Below are 17865 nucleotides of genomic sequence, written 5' to 3' on the forward strand. Positions count from 1 at the left end.
TTAGCTCCACTTTGTTGGCCCTGGAGCTCTGACCCGTGAAGAATTCTCCGCAGCTCCGTCTTCCCTTTGTTGTGCACGCGCAGAAGCTGCAGTGTGTGTTCAAGACTTGCTGGAAACCCTCTCTGGCACCTCCCTTTGGGCATCTGCTGGGCCGACGTGAAGGGTGGCTTGGACGGTGGAGGCCCGCGCTCCAGAAGCCTGTGGCGCCTGCCCTCTGCGGGCTGCAGTGCTGTTTCCCGCCTCATTCATCACCCCGTGTGAGGTCACGCCATGCTGAGCCGAGAACCGCTCTCTGACGTGCAGCGTGCACGTGACTCACGAGATGTGGGCTCTGCCGCCGCTGTGGCCTCTTTGAGGCCGGGCCCCTTCCACTTGACTGAAGCTTCCGTGGTGTGACGGCTTCTGGTGGACGCCGCTGGCCACACCGAGGGGGTCAGCTCGGCCATCTCCATCCAGTGGTTCCTGAGAGATAGACACGGCTCTGGGGAAAGCCAGGAGGACAGGGGGCCAGCGGGCCTTTCAATTTAAGTTCTTTTTATTAGCACGCATTATTTGTACCAGAGGTTTCATTGTGACATTTCCACACATACACAGTGTTCTCCCCTCCCTCACCTCCATCCTACTCCTGTGCCAGTGCTAGTACTTGAACTCCCCTTGTTTACTCATCAATCTGCTCTGCCACTTGAGCCACACTTCCACTTAACCTTTCTTGCTAGTTGATAGGAGAGTAGCGTCTCAAGTTTGTCTGCCTGGGCTGGATCCTTACCCAAGATCCTCGGATCTCTGCCTCATGAGTAGCTAAGACTATAGGCATGACCTACCAGGCAGGTGACTACCTTGTGTTTTAAATACATTTGTCCTTTGTAACAGTAGGATTCAGAGGGTATGTACAAATGCCAGTTTCTGATCATGGGCTGAGAAAAAGAGGTAAAGGGTAAGAGAAATGGAGAAAAGAGACATTTTCGGCTCCCAGGCAGGTGACTACCTTGTGTTTTAAATACATTTGTCCTTTGTAACAGTAGGATTCAGAGGGTATGTACAAATGCCAGTTTCTGATCATGGGCTGAGAAAAAGAGGTAAAGGGTAAGAGAAATGGAGAAAAGAGACATTTTCGGCTCCCATGCAGGAAATGGGAGTTAAAGATTCTACCTCTTTAATTTTTATAAAAACAATTTCTGAAAAAGAGCAAGTGTGAGCATCTTTTTTTTTGTTTTTTTTTACAGACTTTATAATATTAGCAGCCATCTGGCAGAAGTTATAGCTGTTAGATTTTTCCTAAGGATTGTGTGTTTTTAACAAGATTCTTTCTCCTTTGTCTTCACAGCCGATCTTGCATCCTTAATGGACAAAACATATGAGAAAAAATTTCCTGTTAGTTCTTTAACAATATCACGGGTAAGAACATTTAAATAGAAATGTATTTTCAAAGAAGAATAAAGAAAGCAGGAAAAACTTAGATGAGACTGTGTCAAGAAAGAGTATCTTTCATATGAAATCTTTTTCCATAATGTGGCATGTGTTTGTAACTAATAGATATTTTATGGGATAGTAGAAACTGGTTTCGGCTAAAATAAAAGGTAGCATTAGTCTGAAGTTAGTACTGTGCCATATTTGATATAAAGTTAATACTGTATATCCATTAGAATGATATTTGGTGATAAGTGTTGAAAGCGATTTTGGTAGCTGAGAAAGTCTTTTCAAAAATGAATGGACTACTGTCAGGCATGGAGTGGAAGAAGATCAGGGTAGGAATCAGGAATAGCATTTGGCATGAACCACTGTGCCACTCACTGTGTGTGTGTGTGGGGGGGTGTTTAAACGTATGTTGTTTCTGCCAATTCTCACAGCAGCTGTGTAAGTGTTGTATCTATGTAAGCCATGGAGTAGCTTTCCCAAGGTCGCACAGCTTGGGATTCAAACCCATATCTGTGACCTCCAAGTTTTCTTCTGTTGTCTAACTCAGAGGACTCTGGTCTTCTCTCATCATGGATTCACTCTGTAGTAGTGGGTAGCAGGGCCTTTCTCTGTTTCCTCCCTTCCAGCATGAGGGCAGTATGGGGAGATTGTGGTGTTAAAATAAGATCGTATGGAAGCTTTTTGTGGAAATGAACAGCATCATAAAATTCATGGGACTATTAAGTCTAGAGCAAAATAGGAAGAGGTCTAGTTCTTTCTTCTTGACGTTCTCATTTTAATAGGAAAACAATTCAGTCAGTCATCACAGTTTTTGCACTCAGAATCGGCATGTTGGAGCATAACTAAGGCTCCACTGCTTCACCCTTTTCACGATGGGAAAAACCTTCTGTGGGTTGTAATCCCTAGTGTTAGTTTAGGTAGTGCTTCAGGGTTTAAGGAGCTTTTGTATACATTTTGTCACTGGAGCCCCATACTTTTTGGGACAGAGAGCCTTTATCGTGTTTATGCAGATGGAGCAACTGAGTCCCAGAGGTGCTGAGCCATCTGCTTCTGCCACACAACAAGCTCTCAGGAGACCTGGTTTGAAAGCTCTGGGCCTGTGTTTGCACTACATTAATGCATTTCTAAATCCATTCTATAAGTCCTGGCTATTTTTAGAATATCACCCTCTTTTTCAGCTCTTCTTTATGATGTTTTAATTATATTCACAACATACGTTATCTCCTACATTTCTTTTTCCTTTGAGTCTCTAGAGTAGAATCTATCCTTGGAAAATTTGTTGTTCATGACTAAAAGGAAGTTCTCTAAATTAGAGTTTTATGTTCTGAGCAATATTCTTCTCTAGCTCTTAAGAGTCTTTATCCTCTCAGCTGTGTGTTCCCAAGTGTTTGGAGCTTGGGATAGAGAGAAAAGATAAGCGTCTAGAGATAATGGGTGACAGCTAATTGTAAACATAATATAAGGGTCTCCTCTTGTTCTGAGTAAAGTTTAGATTTGGCTTTTAATCACTTTTTCTGGCCAAGGTTGTCCTGCACATAGTAAAGAGAAGCCATTGTATATTCTTTCTTTGAATCAGCCTGAAGAGATTTTCAGGATGGAGCCATACCACATTAGTGTTGTTCCAATAAAATAAGTGTCCTGCCTTTTTTAAGAGCAGTGTGTGAACCTGATCAAGTACATACCCTAATGTGTATCAACCAGGGGTTTCTTTTTCTCTTTTAGTTTGTAGACAACATTTCGTCTCGAGAAGAAATAGACCATGCAGAATATTACCTTTACAAGTAAGTTTCCATTGCACTTAGCTGTTTATTTTCTGATTTCACACCTTCGTTTAATACACCTCCCCCCCCCCCATATTTCTTTTGGGATGCTGGGGGTTGAACCTAAGCCTCATGATCCTAAGCACTCTTGCTGTCATTGAGACACAGCCCTACCCCCACACCGTCTTTTGACAAAAACAGATGGCATATATTGTATTTAGTGTTTAACCCCTTTTTAAATGTATGTGTTAGAGACCGTTCATTATCAATATATGAAGAGCTTTCTCAGTTTTTACCTGTGTCATATTACACTTTCAATATATTATTTGAACCAATCACCTATTAAAGGACCTTTTACATTTTTCTCTTATTATTTGCAGTGTTAGAAATAAACTTGCAGGTATGTAACTACACACTTTCTCGTGAGCTTATACATGTATACCTCTAATAGAAATTACTCTTGTGTAGAGCATCAGGGAGCAGGGGTGAAGTACAAGAGCAAAGGAAATGCCCTCGTGCCTGTGATTTATGGGTTGTTGCTGTTTCTCTCTGACCGTCACCTCTGCTTTTTCTGTACAATAGATCCCTCCAGGCGCTGGCACTGGGGCTCATGTCCGTCATCCTGGCTACTCAGGAGGTTGAGATCTGAAAATCGCAATTCAGAATCAGCCTGGGCACTAAGTCACTGAGACGCTTGTCTCTTAATTAAACAATAAGAAGTGGGATATCAAGGTGTAGCTTGAGTAGTAGAGCACCAGCCTTTAGTTAAAATGCCAAACAAGAGCTCAAGACCCTAAGCCCAGGACTGGCACCAAAACAAACAAAAAATCAAGAGATTACTTTGAGGAATCTGTCAATATTATTATTATTATTTTCCCAGAGCTGAGGACCACACGCAGGGCCTTGCACTTGCCAGGCAAGTGCTCTTCGACTGAGCTAACTCCCCAGCCCCGTCAGTATTACTTTATGGTCATTCTTTGTTAGACATTGTTTTAGGCCAGGCCTCCGGATGCGGCCCAGGCTGGCTTCCCGCACGCTGGGATTGTGAGTGGCGCCACCCCAGCTCTAGAGTTCCGCGTGCTGGCATCTCCTTGCTTTAGACGGTGTGGAGAACATTGCTCCTGGGCCATGCAGTCTGGTTCTGAGCTCGGCTCCCCCAGGCCCTGTCCACATGCAGACAAGTGAGCTGGAGGTGAGCTGTCTCCATTTTCAGGAGGTCAAAGTGCATGTTCTTAGGAAGATTGTCCTTCATAGTTTTAAAGAGCTTTATCAGTTCCTGGATTAGTATTTGATTACTGTGCTAGCGGAATGCAAACTCCAGCCTTACAGATTCCTCCTTTCCCTTTAGTGTTCTCTTCCGTGACAGTGCTTGCAGATTGCATTTTTAAAGGCTCACTTTGACTTTGGAATTGTTTGGGGAGCCGTGGTAGTTTGTGGAAGCATGAAATTAAACTCGTTCCTCTTACTGTCAGCATCAGTCATCAGAATCGATCATTTAATCTTCAGTGGAACAGTAACAGTCTTTCTGATGGATAAGTGATAGACGTTTCCACTGAATATATACAATATATTCTCTACAGAGAATTAGACAGTTTTTGAAGTCGGCCTTTGGTCTCCAGCAAAAGCTTTGTGAGTACTGAATTGTCCCGTAATAAGAAGTGGTTGCCAGGCTCCCTGGGAAGGTGATGTTCTCCTCCATGTTGTCATGGAGAGCAGCCTTCCCCCCCCCCCCCCCCCCAAGGCAGGGGAAGTGGAGCTGCATGGCGGGCTGGGTGCTGCTAGCACTTCATCCAGCTGTTCCCGGGCCTCCAGCACCCTTCACAGATTGCCCAGCTGACCTGGCAGCTCCCTGGCATCCCAGGTTGGAGACGGATGGCAGGCCAGGAACAGCTGGGGGTGGCAGATGGCGCCCTGCATGTCTCCCGGCCCCTGCTCGGCAGCTAACCTGAAAAGAAAGACCAAAAGAGCTTCTTTATTTTTCAGCAAGGGACAATACCTGACTGGGGTTGGGGGGTAGGGGGCTGCTGGGAATGTGGCCTAGTGGTAGAGCGCTCGCCTTGCATGCATGAAGCCCTGGGTTCGATTCCTCAGCACCACATATATAGAAAAAGCCAGAAGTGGCACTGTGGCTCAAGTGGCAGAGTGCTAGCCTTGAGCAAAAAAGAAGCCAGGGACAGTGCTCAGGCCCTGAGTTCAAGCTCCAGGACTGGCAACAAAAGAATACCTGATGGTTCCTTGGAGGGTGAAAATATCACCCCAGGTCTATGTTGTAAGAGCCTATTTCTGCCTACTGAGAAAGGGAATCATTTGAGATTAATTACCCAGTCTCTCTCTGAGGACATAGATTTGCATGTTACCGCACACACATTTTTCTGTTAGCACACTGCCAAGTCCCCTTTTGCTTTAACGTTAAGAAAAGAGTAAGGGTCTGGGGAAGGTAAGCAACTCCGAGAGCATGTTTTAGTAATACTTTCTATGCTTCACCTGTGCTGAGTACTTTGGCTGGTTTTTGCTCATTCTTACACAGGCTTGGGAGATAGCTGATTCTTATTAGTGGCTCTGTGTCAGACAATAGCAGATTGTCAGAGGTATAGCCATGGGGACCTGATGATGAGAACCCTTGACCTCTGCTACTTCAGACTCAACTTTCCTTACCTGTGCACGCTTATTCCAACCTGGAGCTGAGACATAGGTCTGTACAGTAGAACCTTCAGCATATTTAGCTAGCTTTAGTTCTCTCTCACTTGCTCACAGTGACCTGACCTGGTTGTTCTGTTATTCCTCTCCTGTGATCGTTAGGCACCTCTGGACGCTCTTGTCCTAACCGTCTGAGACCATGTTTATGCCATTTTATAATACCAACAGTTCTACTGGTTTGTTTGTTTTTTAGGACTAGGGTTTGAATTCAGGGCCTCTTAGGAAGTAGTGAACTCTACCACCTGAGCCACTTCTGTAGCCCTTTCTTGCTTTATTTTGTGGCTAGGATATTTGGCTGTTTGCCTGGGCTAGCCTGAGACCACTATTCTAATTATTTTTCCCGAACAGCTAAGCATTACTATAATATAGCATTACTATATTCAATTTATTTGAGGAAACAAGCTCTCATGCATGTACAGAATATCTCAGAGTGATGTACTTTCACACAAAAACTAGTCATGGTTTCTTTCCAAAGAGAGTCCTGGGTAACCTCACTGAATTCTTTCTTGTACCTTTTTAAGTTTCATATTTGGGGTATATATTACTTTAAGTTCTTTTTTAAGATGTTCAGGATAATTAGTTACCAGTAGATTCTGAGAAATGAGTACCATAGCAAAAGTATTCCAGGAGAATTAACAACAGAATAAATCTTTGAAAGGGACAAATGTTGAAGGGAATTAGTTATTTCTGTATGCAATGAGAAAAGGGCTGTTTTATGGTAGTTAGAAGTGGAAATAAAGAGGGGAAAAAATCAGTCAGTAGGACTAGTGGAAGGTTGGAAACAAGAAGGGTCAAAAATGGACTGAAAACTAAGCCCTGATTACTAAAAAAAAAATGGCTAGCCCTTTGCTGGAAGTATTGGATTGGTTTGACTTGGATTGCCTTATCATTGTCCAGTCCCCATCATGTCCTGGCACCAGCTGGGAAATGCTAGACTACACGACCTCCGAAGCCCCACCGCCCTGTAGAACCTGTGCGATTGAGGCATGGACAGACCAAGCAATTTCCTTACAATCCTGTCGCAAGCCACGTTCCAGCGGCTGGGATGACAGCCTAACTTACTTCAGGTCTTAGGTTCATCAGCTAAGGCCAGTGCATCTTTATGTGCCAGTTGTTCTCCTAAGACAGTCTCAGTAATAAACCAGGGAACAGACTCAACATACTTCCATACTTCATAACAAAGAAACAGAAACGTAAAGAAAACCTACCATATAAAGAGGTTCAACAATTAAAACACACACAAAAAATGAAGGAACTGAAAAGACCCTCAGGTAGGATGATGGTATGAAGAAGTGGACCTGGATTTTAAGATCAGGTTATCCCCCCCCCCCATCTGCCACCTGGAAGTAGTTCAGTTGACGACATCAGCTCCCTGGAGGGCAGGCAATGTCGGGGCCCTCCCACCGAATTCTCCATCTAGAATTCTTTCTGCATTCTCTATGAGAGAGACACTCAGCTCCACCACTGAAAGCACACAGTTCTTTCTCACACGCTTTAGCCCTTCAACCACTTTAACCATGCATATAAAGAGAAACTAATGGATATCCAATTAGGTAGCAGAAAGGGGAGGTGATTTCTTCATCTTTTCTAAATCTGGGTGGCAGGATTTGTTTCTAGTCTTGTGAGTAAATACGTAAATTTTGTGGTGGTGGAAGTTGGGTACTCACACTGACTTTCTAGGAAACAATTACTGTGCAATATGTATTTGACATTTTCCTATCATCTGTCTCTGAAGGCCCACAAAGCACAGGTTTTTGATGATTGTGTATAAATAGGATTTAAATGGAAAAGGCAAAAGTAAATCTCTTCTTGTAGCTGCAGACCCTTTTAGATTAAATCTAAAACACATATAAGTTTTATATAAAAATATCCTTTTCCCACAGTGTAAAATCCTTTGATTGAACACTTTTCCTACTGGCTAATTCCGTAATTATAGCGTCATAATCAAGGTGCCAGGAATTACAGCCATATTTCTGATAGAAAAACATACGTAAAATGTAGTCGTCCATTTATTATATAAACCCTGGTTCAGTAGAGATTCACATGTAAGGCAGTTTGGTTTGAAGATAAGAGGAGAATATTTAAGGGAAGACTGGGTAAACAGAAGTTGTGAGAAGTCTAGGATCATAAGTTCCTGCTGGTCCCATCGTGATTCTTGAGGCCAAGGGCAAGTAGCTTCCTGAGTGTTTCCAGATGCTGTGTGTTTGCAAAGAGGACAGTTGAGGAGCTGCAGGTATTTGATGTGAATTCTCTTTAGTTGATCTCAGGTGCTTTTCATGATATATTTCCTATTGAGTTTGTTTTGAAAGGCAGATTTTTATATTTTGATGTCCATTCTGTGCTTTTTAGTAATAATGCTGTTTTAAAGACAAATAGTACCACCATTTCATAGCTAGCAATAGCTATGAACAGGGCTGGCACTTAAAGTCTAATTTTCCAACTCCAGCTGTATGAAGACATGCTATGCACCGGCATGTGGGTTATGCAGTTCAGGGATGGAGGCTGCCCAAAGGGGAAATCACCAGGTTATTGTCTTCCTTGGTAAAAGCCCTAACAGGTGTTACAGGCACAACACTGGAATAGTTAAGATGAAGCTTTATTTGCCGAGTTCATACAGGAGATAAGAGTTACTTAGAGCACACTTAGTGCTCTCAGATCCCAGCCAGGCGGCAGGCTCATCCCCACATGCGCCATGTTGGTTTTCATCATTGCCTGTGATCCTCCCTCACTAAGGACTGTCCCAAATTCTGCTACATCCATAAGACTTATTTTCCAGTCCTCTGGTAGCATTACATTTTAGCTATGTAGGGACGCTTCTTTTCTTTTGTCTTTTGACTAGGCATAAAATGTGTGTGTGTGTGTGTGTGTGTGTGCGCGCGCACGCATGCATGTGTGTGTGTGTGTGTGTTAGGCAGTGTAGAAGAGAGCAGCACAGATGCCAGGATGTGAGTGTCACACGTGCCACACTGCCATACTGTAGCTATATGATTTACCCCGCTTCCACCGATTCTTTCTCACAACGCTGGCGGCCAGTCAGATAGTGCCTCTGCCTTGGGCTAGTGAGGATACTTAGAGAAACTCTATTTTATAGCTCTTAAAACGGGCTTGGGAAATGGAAAGTTAGTGCTTTAGTGTTGGCTTCATTAGATTTTAACATCTTGGAAAGCAAGAACTATTTCTTCTCTATACTTTACCTTTCAGAGAATTGTATTTCAAAATTGAATTTAATGTTTCTAAGACTTTTATTCCCCACCCTGAAGGGGTCTGGGTGAGGAGTCACTAGGGCTCAGAAATAGGGGGAAACAGTTGCTTATGGACATAGGACCTAGGGAGGAAGGACCCTAAAAGACTACTTACTAGTGTACAGAGTCCATCACGTTGCTAAGCTGTGGTAGCCACAGTAATCCAGAAGGGGGCAGCAGGGAGCCATCTGCTTGCTGTCTGAAGAAAGAAACCAAAAGAGCCAACCAGGCAAACTGCACCTAACCAGGCTCTGGTAAGGTGTTTCTCTGCCAGTAATCAAAGTGAATTTGAGATAGACAGCAGGTGAGGTTTTTGGGGGGGGGTAGGGGTGTTTGGGTTTGTGGTTGTTTTTTTTTGCCAGTCCTGGAGCTTGAACTCAGGGCCTGAGCACTGTCCCTGGTTTCTTTTTGCTCAAGGCTAGCACTCTGCCACTTGAGCCACAGCATCACTTCTGGCCTTTTCTATACATATGGTGCTGAGGAATTAAACCCAGGGCTTCATGTATAGGCGGCAAGCACTCTACCACTAGGCCACATTCCCAGCCCACAGGTGAGTTTTGAAGGCTGAGAATATTTAAACTGTTGAAGTAGAAAGACAAGGACTGCTTCCAGCTTTAATATCTCAGATTCCCAGAGCCATTCTGAATTGTTTAAGCTATTTAATGTTGTTAGCATCCCCACTATTTTTTTGTATTTGACCAGTTTTCTTTCTCCACTGGAGAAACTGAAAAAGAAAATACCATTTTTGTTACCTCACTGTTATACAGAAGACTGGGTTGCTGTGGCCTTGCAGGTTATGATTAAATGTACAATATTTTCCATATTTTAGAAATTATTTCTTAGGAAAAAAGTAGTTACCTTTTTAATTATAAAAGGGGAAAAATCACTGTTCTTTATTGTGTTTTCTGATCATCTTTTTGTTAATAGCTTTACACTTTGCGTTGCACCATTTAACACTCAATTTCAGATTTCATCTATAAATTTCATAGAATTCCAATCAAAATCCCTGCAGAATTTTTTGTTGAATTTGGGAAGGTAATCCTAAAATTTAAATGAAAGGATAAAGGGCTAAGAATAACTAAGATCTAGGAGACTGAGATAAAATAATTAAAAGCTTGATAGAACATAATGATAAATAAAAAATGAGACATCTGCTTAGATAGCGATAAACAGACCAATGACACAAAGTAGAGAGCCCAGAAATAGCTCCTTCTATATATGGAAGCTTGTATTATTCTATTCTATTCTATTCTATTTATCTATCTATCTATCTATCTATTTATTTATTTATTTAATTATTGCCAGTCCTGGGCCTTGGACTCAGGGACTGAGCACTGTCCCTGGCTTCCTTTTGCTCAAGCTAGCACCCTGCCACTTGAGCCACAGCGCCACTTCTGGCTGTTTTCCATATATGCGGTACTGGGGAATTGAACCCAGGGCTTCATGTATACGAAGCAAGCTCTCTTGCCACTAGGCCATATTCCCAGCCCCCGAAGCTTGTATTATTTTATACATCCAAGGAGGATGAGTGGATTGGTTAATAAAGGCTATTTAGATTGAACTCGACTTGATTCAAAAAAGTTACCTTTCAACTCAGCAAAATAGAGGTTTGAAACCAGGGAGAAAAATTGTTGAGACTGATCTTCATGTGCACGTTTGCCGAAGCTGGCACTTCTGTGAAAGTAGGATTTAATGTCTCTAAAAAGTTCCCCCTCATTTTTTTTTTTGCATTTCTAAGTATTATTTTTCTTTGCAGATAGTAATCATTTGGCCTCTACCGTCAGATCTTTTTTGGCCAAGTATTTTGTAGTGATCCACATAGTTTCTTGGATATTTATTTGGAAGGAACATCTGAGCACACTATTTTTTAGGATCTTATAACAGTAAGATAGTACAGATTGTTTTTCATTTGTCCTGATACCTGTGTATTTGGCAGCAATAAATTTGATTTTGGTTGTCAGCATTTCTTACTTTGGACAAAATGTATTTCTGGAGAACTACTAAGTAAGGTGCACTTTGGAGGGATGATTTTATCTCATTTGATTTTGAATTGTCCACCCCTAGTCATGCCTGGAACGTAGCTGAGCTTCAGTAAATATTGATGAAGGAATGATTGAATTCTGTAAGCTAACATTGAAGTCTTGACTATCTCTGTGTTATCAGAACTCATTTAATGAGCAGGTTTTTTAGACAATTTCAAATAAATTACCGAACGATGTGCAGAAAATCAATGGTGGCGGTAGAGGCTAGCATTGAGCACGGGCGGGTACGAAAAGATCCCGGTGGTTCAACCAAATGATTGCAGTCAGACTCTCCTCAATTTACTTATTAAGCCTTGTTCATCTCAGCTTCCTCATCTTTAGCATAAAGATGGGAAACTACACAGAACAGCTACAACTTGCTACAGTCTCTATGGGATACTGATTGGCTGAGTTGGGAGCCTCACTTTGGGAAAGTATGTTTTCTATGGCGAGATTGGTGAACCTAGGACTGACACATCTCTGCATCCATCTGCGTTGCTGCTCACCCTGTAGTCACTGACCTTTTCCTCAGCTAGGAACTGAGCCAGAGCTGACCAAGCATGAAAAAGCACATGAAACGTGAGGGCCTGCCTTTGCCTTCGAAATGCTGTTTACAGGTTTATGCTGCATCTTACAATCCTTGAAACTGATATGGAACCTACTTCCACACCAGATTCAGAACGTCAGGCAGGGAGGGCGAGGCCTTAGGAGGAGGACGGAGAGACAAAGTGGATGCGTGATTGTTTGGATCCAGTTGTCTTTTTGGTTCTTGGAAACAAACATAACTAGATGTATACTCTCTAATTGTAACTTTTTTTATGGGTCTTCGCAATGTACTTTCAATATTTTATCAGGTTTGGCTTAAAAAAAGGACAAAATTCTTCAAAGAAAAAGTATCCTTAACAAATTTAATACCAGAATTTTGCTTTCATTTTAGTAAATTACATGAGTTTAAAGTGAAGTACTTCTACTTTAGTTAATTGTAGTAGTGTTGTATGTCTACTTTGTATGTTTTATAAAGAACCAGGCTCCTGTTTGAATTAAGACACAAGATAAAGATTTTATTTTACAAAATATATTCTTGATTTCTTAGATTTTTGTGATTCTCAATTGAAAAAGAAAGATCTGAACATCATTCACGTATTTTCTACCTCTGTGAGACATCTGTCCAAGTAAATTTTCTTAAGGTGATAAAGCTATGTGACTCATATATTATGACAGTCATTAGAAGACCCACTGCCATTTACTGGAAGTTAGAGATTCAATGATTGATTACCCAGTCTCCCCAGTCCTCAAGGCTCAGTCCTGTTCTTGATACTACAAATTTCAAAGATAGCCCAGACTGTTTATATAATTTGTTTCAACCTACTTTTTCCAGCCAGATATCATTAATCCCTAACATAAACCCCACATTTGTGGAATTATCTTTCCTGGATTATTTAATGTTGCTCAACAAATATTGTATTTCCTCTCCAAACTATAAACAGTACTAAACCTTGGGAATTTGTTCTTTTCCTTTTCAAATTCTGCCAGATCTTAATAGTGCTCAGACCATAATGCTATATCATTCTAGCCAGCAGCACTGATCCGACTTGCACAGTGATGGCATTTAGTTGATTTAGTGATGGCATCATTCAGGTTATATTGGCCATATGTGGTGTTAAACTTTGCATTCGCATAGGACTTTCAAATACTCACAGGCAACAAACGTCCAGTGACAGGTCCTCAGCTTGCTTACTCCTTCAGCTATTGCTTGAGCTGTTCCGCCAGCCCTGCTCTTTTCTGGTTATTTTGGGCATAGAGTCTTGTGGACTTTTTCTGCTCTTACTGGCTTCAAACCTTGAGCCTCTAGATTTTAGCCACCTGAATGGCTAGGAATACAGGCATGAGCTACTATGCCTGGCTAAAATTAACCATTTTAAAATGAATAGTTCAGTCACAATAACGATGTCATGATTTTGTATAATAACTACCTCTATCTAGTTGCAAAATATTTTCATCACCTTAAAGAAAACCCAATAATCTTTAGGCAGTTAATCCTAATACCCTAATTACTTCTCTGCCTTTTAGCTAGGACCGAGTGTAACAGTTACTCTTCACACCCCTTAGCGTTCATAGTCTACTTTTTTGATTTTATGGATTTACCTACTCTAGTTATTTCATAGAAATCACATCCTATAGCATGTGATCATTTGTTTCTGGCCTCTTTTCCTTAGCATGTTTGCAGGGTTCTTTTTCAGTGTGGCATGAGTCAGTACATCATTTCTTATTATGGCTGAATAGCGTTCCTCTGTTGTGTGTGCATACACTATAATTTGCTTATCAGTTTATCTGCTGATGAGCACGGTGGCTATCTCTGCCTTTTAGCTTTTGTGAATAGTGTGGCTATGAGCATCATCTGTATGTATTTGATTAACTTTTTTCAGTTTGGCGGCGGGGTGGGGGAGGCATGTGTATTTATAGGTAGATTTGTTGAGTTGCATGTTATTTCTTTGTTCAGCTTTTTGGGAACTCCCGCATTATTTTCCATAGCAGCTGAACCATGTTGCTTTCCTACCATCAGTGTACAAGTGTCCAGGTTTAATACATCCTCACCAGCATTTTTCTATCTTTTTGATAATACCTGTTCTAGATAGTATGAAGTAATATCTCATTGTGGTTTTGATTTGCATTTCCCTGATAACTGATGATACCCAGTGTCTTTTCGGTTTTCTTTTGGCCTTGGAGGAAATACCTATTAAAAGAAAGCTTTGCTTATTTAATTAGGTTGTTTGTCTTTGTTGTTGAATTGTAAAAGTTCTGTATATATCCTGCATAATATAACCCATGTTAGATAGATGATTCGCAAATGGTTGTAAGTTACACTTATTCTATAGGTTGTCTTTTTCCCTTTTTCATCTTTCAGTGCACAAAAGTTTTACATTTAGATGAATTAGAGCTTGTCTGTTTTTTTGTTTCTATTTTTAGTAGCATGTCTGATTCTAAATCCCATGTAAGATGGTTCACCCTATGTTTTCTTTTAAGACTTGTATGGCTTTAGGTCTTATGACTAAGTTACTGACCCACTTTAAATTACTACTGTGCACATTGTTAGATACTAAGCACTGACAATGAAAAATACTAACTGTGGAGGACTTTATGCTCTTGTGTTTTCTTGTTTATTTTGTTACTGATAAAACCTTAGAAAATAATCAAAGAGAGATACTTTGTTTCCCTAGACATCACCAACCAGAGAACCATGAAAACCTGGTTTCTGGGTTGTTTTTCATCTGATAGTATGAACATCAATCATGAACACCATCAAACCAAATAAGGGTTCTATTCCATGCTTGCAGGTATGAAATAATGACTTGTACTTTCTCCCAGGGGAAATTCTGGAAGTACAGTGTTCATCCTCCTGTGTTCATCCTCCCTTTGATCTGCAAGATGGAATCCTCTTGTCTTTTTCTTCCAGCTACTTGCTTCCATCATCCCATTCTTGTTAGAGTTGGTTCATTGCTGTTGATTATAGTGTGGCTGTTTCATATAACTCCCATTTATCCTCTAATATCATGTCCGGCAATAGGCCAGAAGTGGCCCTGTGGTGTTTTCATTGTATCAGTAACATTCAGCAATGCCTAGTATATACTGATTGTTTATAGTTTGCTGAGCTGTTACTACTGAGCCTTGGAACCATCTTTCTGACTTTGTTTATGCAGTATGTTTGGGGAGAGAGTACCACAAAATAACGGGCTTTACTCAGAGTCTCATCAAATTGTGGTAATAACAGCTTTGCCAAGTACTGACCACAAATCTCATGTTACTGATGGAGTCCCTTGCAGCCCTTGTAGTGTATATGCTGCTGCTTCTCATTTTATAGATAAAGAAACCAAGGATCAGAAATCATTAAGTAGCTTGCCTAAAATACACAGCCAGCAAGGAAGTAGATAGCTAGAGAGCTGAAGGCCTGTTTAACCATCATGCCATACCACTTTTTCCAAGTAGAGATCAGGAAGTGCAGTATGTGTGGCCATATGTGCTAGAATTTGCTGACTAGGGAGCATTAAGAGGCTCATAACCAAGACTCAGGACCCTGCTCTGTTTGTCAATATGGCAGCCATTTCCAGTAGACTGGATTGTCCCACAAATGCAATCCCATTTTACTTGCCTTCCAGCCATGGAAGAAAGTAAGGTAGTGGGAAATTGACAGGAAAGATGACTAATCCTTGCCTTCCATCATGGCACAGACATTATATTCAATCAGTAATATAATATTCATAAATACGTGAATATCAGAGCCATTACTTCTTTAAAAATAATTTTTGAACTCTTATTTTTTTGTGTGTGTGTGTCCATCCTGGGGCTTGATCTCAGAGTCTGGGTGCTGTTCTGAGTTTGGTGCTCAGGAGTAGCACTCTGTCACTTTGAGCCACAGCTCTATTTCTGGCTTTTTGGTAGTTAGTTGGAGATAAGAGTCTCATGGACTTTCCTGCCTGGGCTGACTTTGACCCTCAAACCCCAGGTCTCGCACTCCTGAGTAGCTAGGATTATAGGTGTGAGCTACCAGCACTGCTTAAACTCCTATTCTTAATCTACTCTTATAACCAAGTGCAGTATAAAAGTACAGCACAGTATCTCAGTTACTAAGAGGGGTTCTTTTTTTCCCTAAAAATTTTCAACAATTATTTTTTGTTTTGTTGTCCCTTTTTAAGGGTACTGAAACTTGAACTCAGAGCTTTGAGTGTACTAGAGAGAGACTCCTGAGCCATGCACCTTCCCCATTTTGCTCTAGTCCGTTATTTTTTAATTTTATTTTGTGTGGGTTTTTTGTATAAATTTTTTTTTTATCTTATTGCAAAGGTGATGAACAGGGAGTTACAACTGCCTAAGTAAGGTAAGGAGCACATTTGTTTTTAAATGCTGTTAGCCCATCCCTCATTTTCTCCCGCTTATCCCTCCCTACTCCCCGCCCCCCAAGTTGTAAGGTTCATAGCCAACATAGTCTCACATTAGTCTAGTTATTTTTCAGGGAAGCTGGGGCAAATAAATATGGAGTAGGGACTCAAAGCCTTTTACCTATGGCCTACGCATAGCTGAGATCACAAGTGTGGGCCACTACACTATTTCATGGATTGAGGTGATGGTGTCCCCAACTTCTTCCTGAGCTGCCTCAAACTGCAGTGCTCCTTATCTCTGCCTCCTGAGTAGCTACGCTCACAGGTGCACATTACCAGTGCCAACTTTTGTCTTGTACTTTAAAAAATCAATTTCTAGTTAGCATTATTACATCAGTGAAATAATTGTCAGAGGCATGTGAGGGTGCCACTTAAAATAGAAATGATTTAGCTAATAATTGCCAAAAGTAAATGAAACCTTGCATTTTGTTGCCCTTGGAAACACAGCCCAGCATTCCACATATATTTTGAACTACCAGATTCCTTGTAATAATGTTTTGACTATTTGACTATTTTACCATTAGGCCAAATTCTTTTCTATAGAACACATGTTACATAGTGATTTTACCTTCTGCCTCAATGGATTTCCATTTTCCTTGGTATTGTTTTTAGCACAAAAACTAAAAACCATTTTTTAAAAATACCGAACGTGGTGGTGCGCACTTAGAATCTTCACGATTTGGGAGCTGATTTTAGGAGGATCGTAGAGTTCCGCTGGATGCCAGTGGCTAGGGCATATAATCCTCAAGTTCCAAAGTTAGCCCAGGTAGAAAAGAGGATGTTCAACTTGCTCATTTCACAAAGCTGGAAAGTACATCAGAAAAGGAAGAGAAGATTTCCCCAAAGGTACAACAGCCATTTGTATAGGGCTGACATGTGGAGTTACATGAAAATCCCACCAGACCTCCTTGTAGATGTAAACAAAATTCATTGGGAAAGGCTGGGGGGGAGGGGTACCTCCTAGCATGTGCTCGCCTTGGGTTCCCTCTCCAGCACTGCAAAAAAGAAAACGGGAAAGGGGAGGGGGCGGGGCGGGCATCAGAGTTTCAGGTACCTTGTTATTTGACTTTCTGCCAGTGATGTATAAATGACATGATTATACATCTAATGCACGTCTTTCATTTGTATTTCTTTGGGAAATCATCTTAGGGGCTGCTGAGATTTTGGAGTTTACACAAAATGGCATATCTAGTTGTTGTGTGCAGAGTATTTCTGATGATCAGTGGAGAGATGCATTAGGCTGTGAATCACATAATGTTTCATCTTATTCTGGAGGTGTAATAGCATGACTGAGCAGAGAGGCTCCAAGGAAATGAGAAAATAGCTGGCCTGTTTTTTTGAGGATCACTTAGACGACTGCCTAAAAATCAGATCACACAGAGTAATTCCCTGATCTGGGGGATTCTTCCTCCCTGAACTACTGTCTGTCCGCCTTGCCTGTTTATTTCTGCCCTTCTTACCTGCTTCATGTTCAGTGACTTTGGACAGCTGGGTAAAAAGGAAAAATGCCAGTTAATATACATAATGGAATTATCAAAGAGCTCTGGGCCAAGTTTGTAATCATTCCAAGCACACTTGCTTTTACCTGAAGAAAGCAAAAGATTGAAGCGGTAATTGTAAGACACTCCTAAAACCACAGTATTCCGTCATAGATTGTCTGGCCACTGAGGCCACTTGAGTTGTTTCTCTTACCCATTGCTTCCTTAAATTGTATTTTCATCATTCTCTTTGTTATACCTGCTGGGATTTAAATTTTTAGAGAAGCTACAGCTGTTCTTCTTAATTATTCCATTTG

At 41.2% G+C, this 17865-nt stretch overlaps 1 protein-coding gene across 1 annotated transcript in view; it reads left to right on the forward strand.

The window, feature by feature from the left end:
- The window catches only part of Mrps27 (mitochondrial ribosomal protein S27), a 65219-nt gene that overhangs the window by 12302 nt on the left and 35052 nt on the right, over positions 1–17865 (forward strand). The window contains exons 3-4 of the mRNA XM_048368058.1: positions 1325–1395; positions 3139–3197. Coding sequence (XP_048224015.1) covers positions 1325–1395; positions 3139–3197 — 130 coding nt within the window. The remainder of the gene's footprint in view (positions 1–1324; positions 1396–3138; positions 3198–17865) is intronic.

The sequence above is a fragment of the Perognathus longimembris genome, chromosome 19, assembly GCF_023159225.1.
Source record: "Perognathus longimembris pacificus isolate PPM17 chromosome 19, ASM2315922v1, whole genome shotgun sequence".
In the NCBI taxonomy this organism is placed as follows: domain Eukaryota; kingdom Metazoa; phylum Chordata; class Mammalia; order Rodentia; family Heteromyidae; genus Perognathus; species Perognathus longimembris.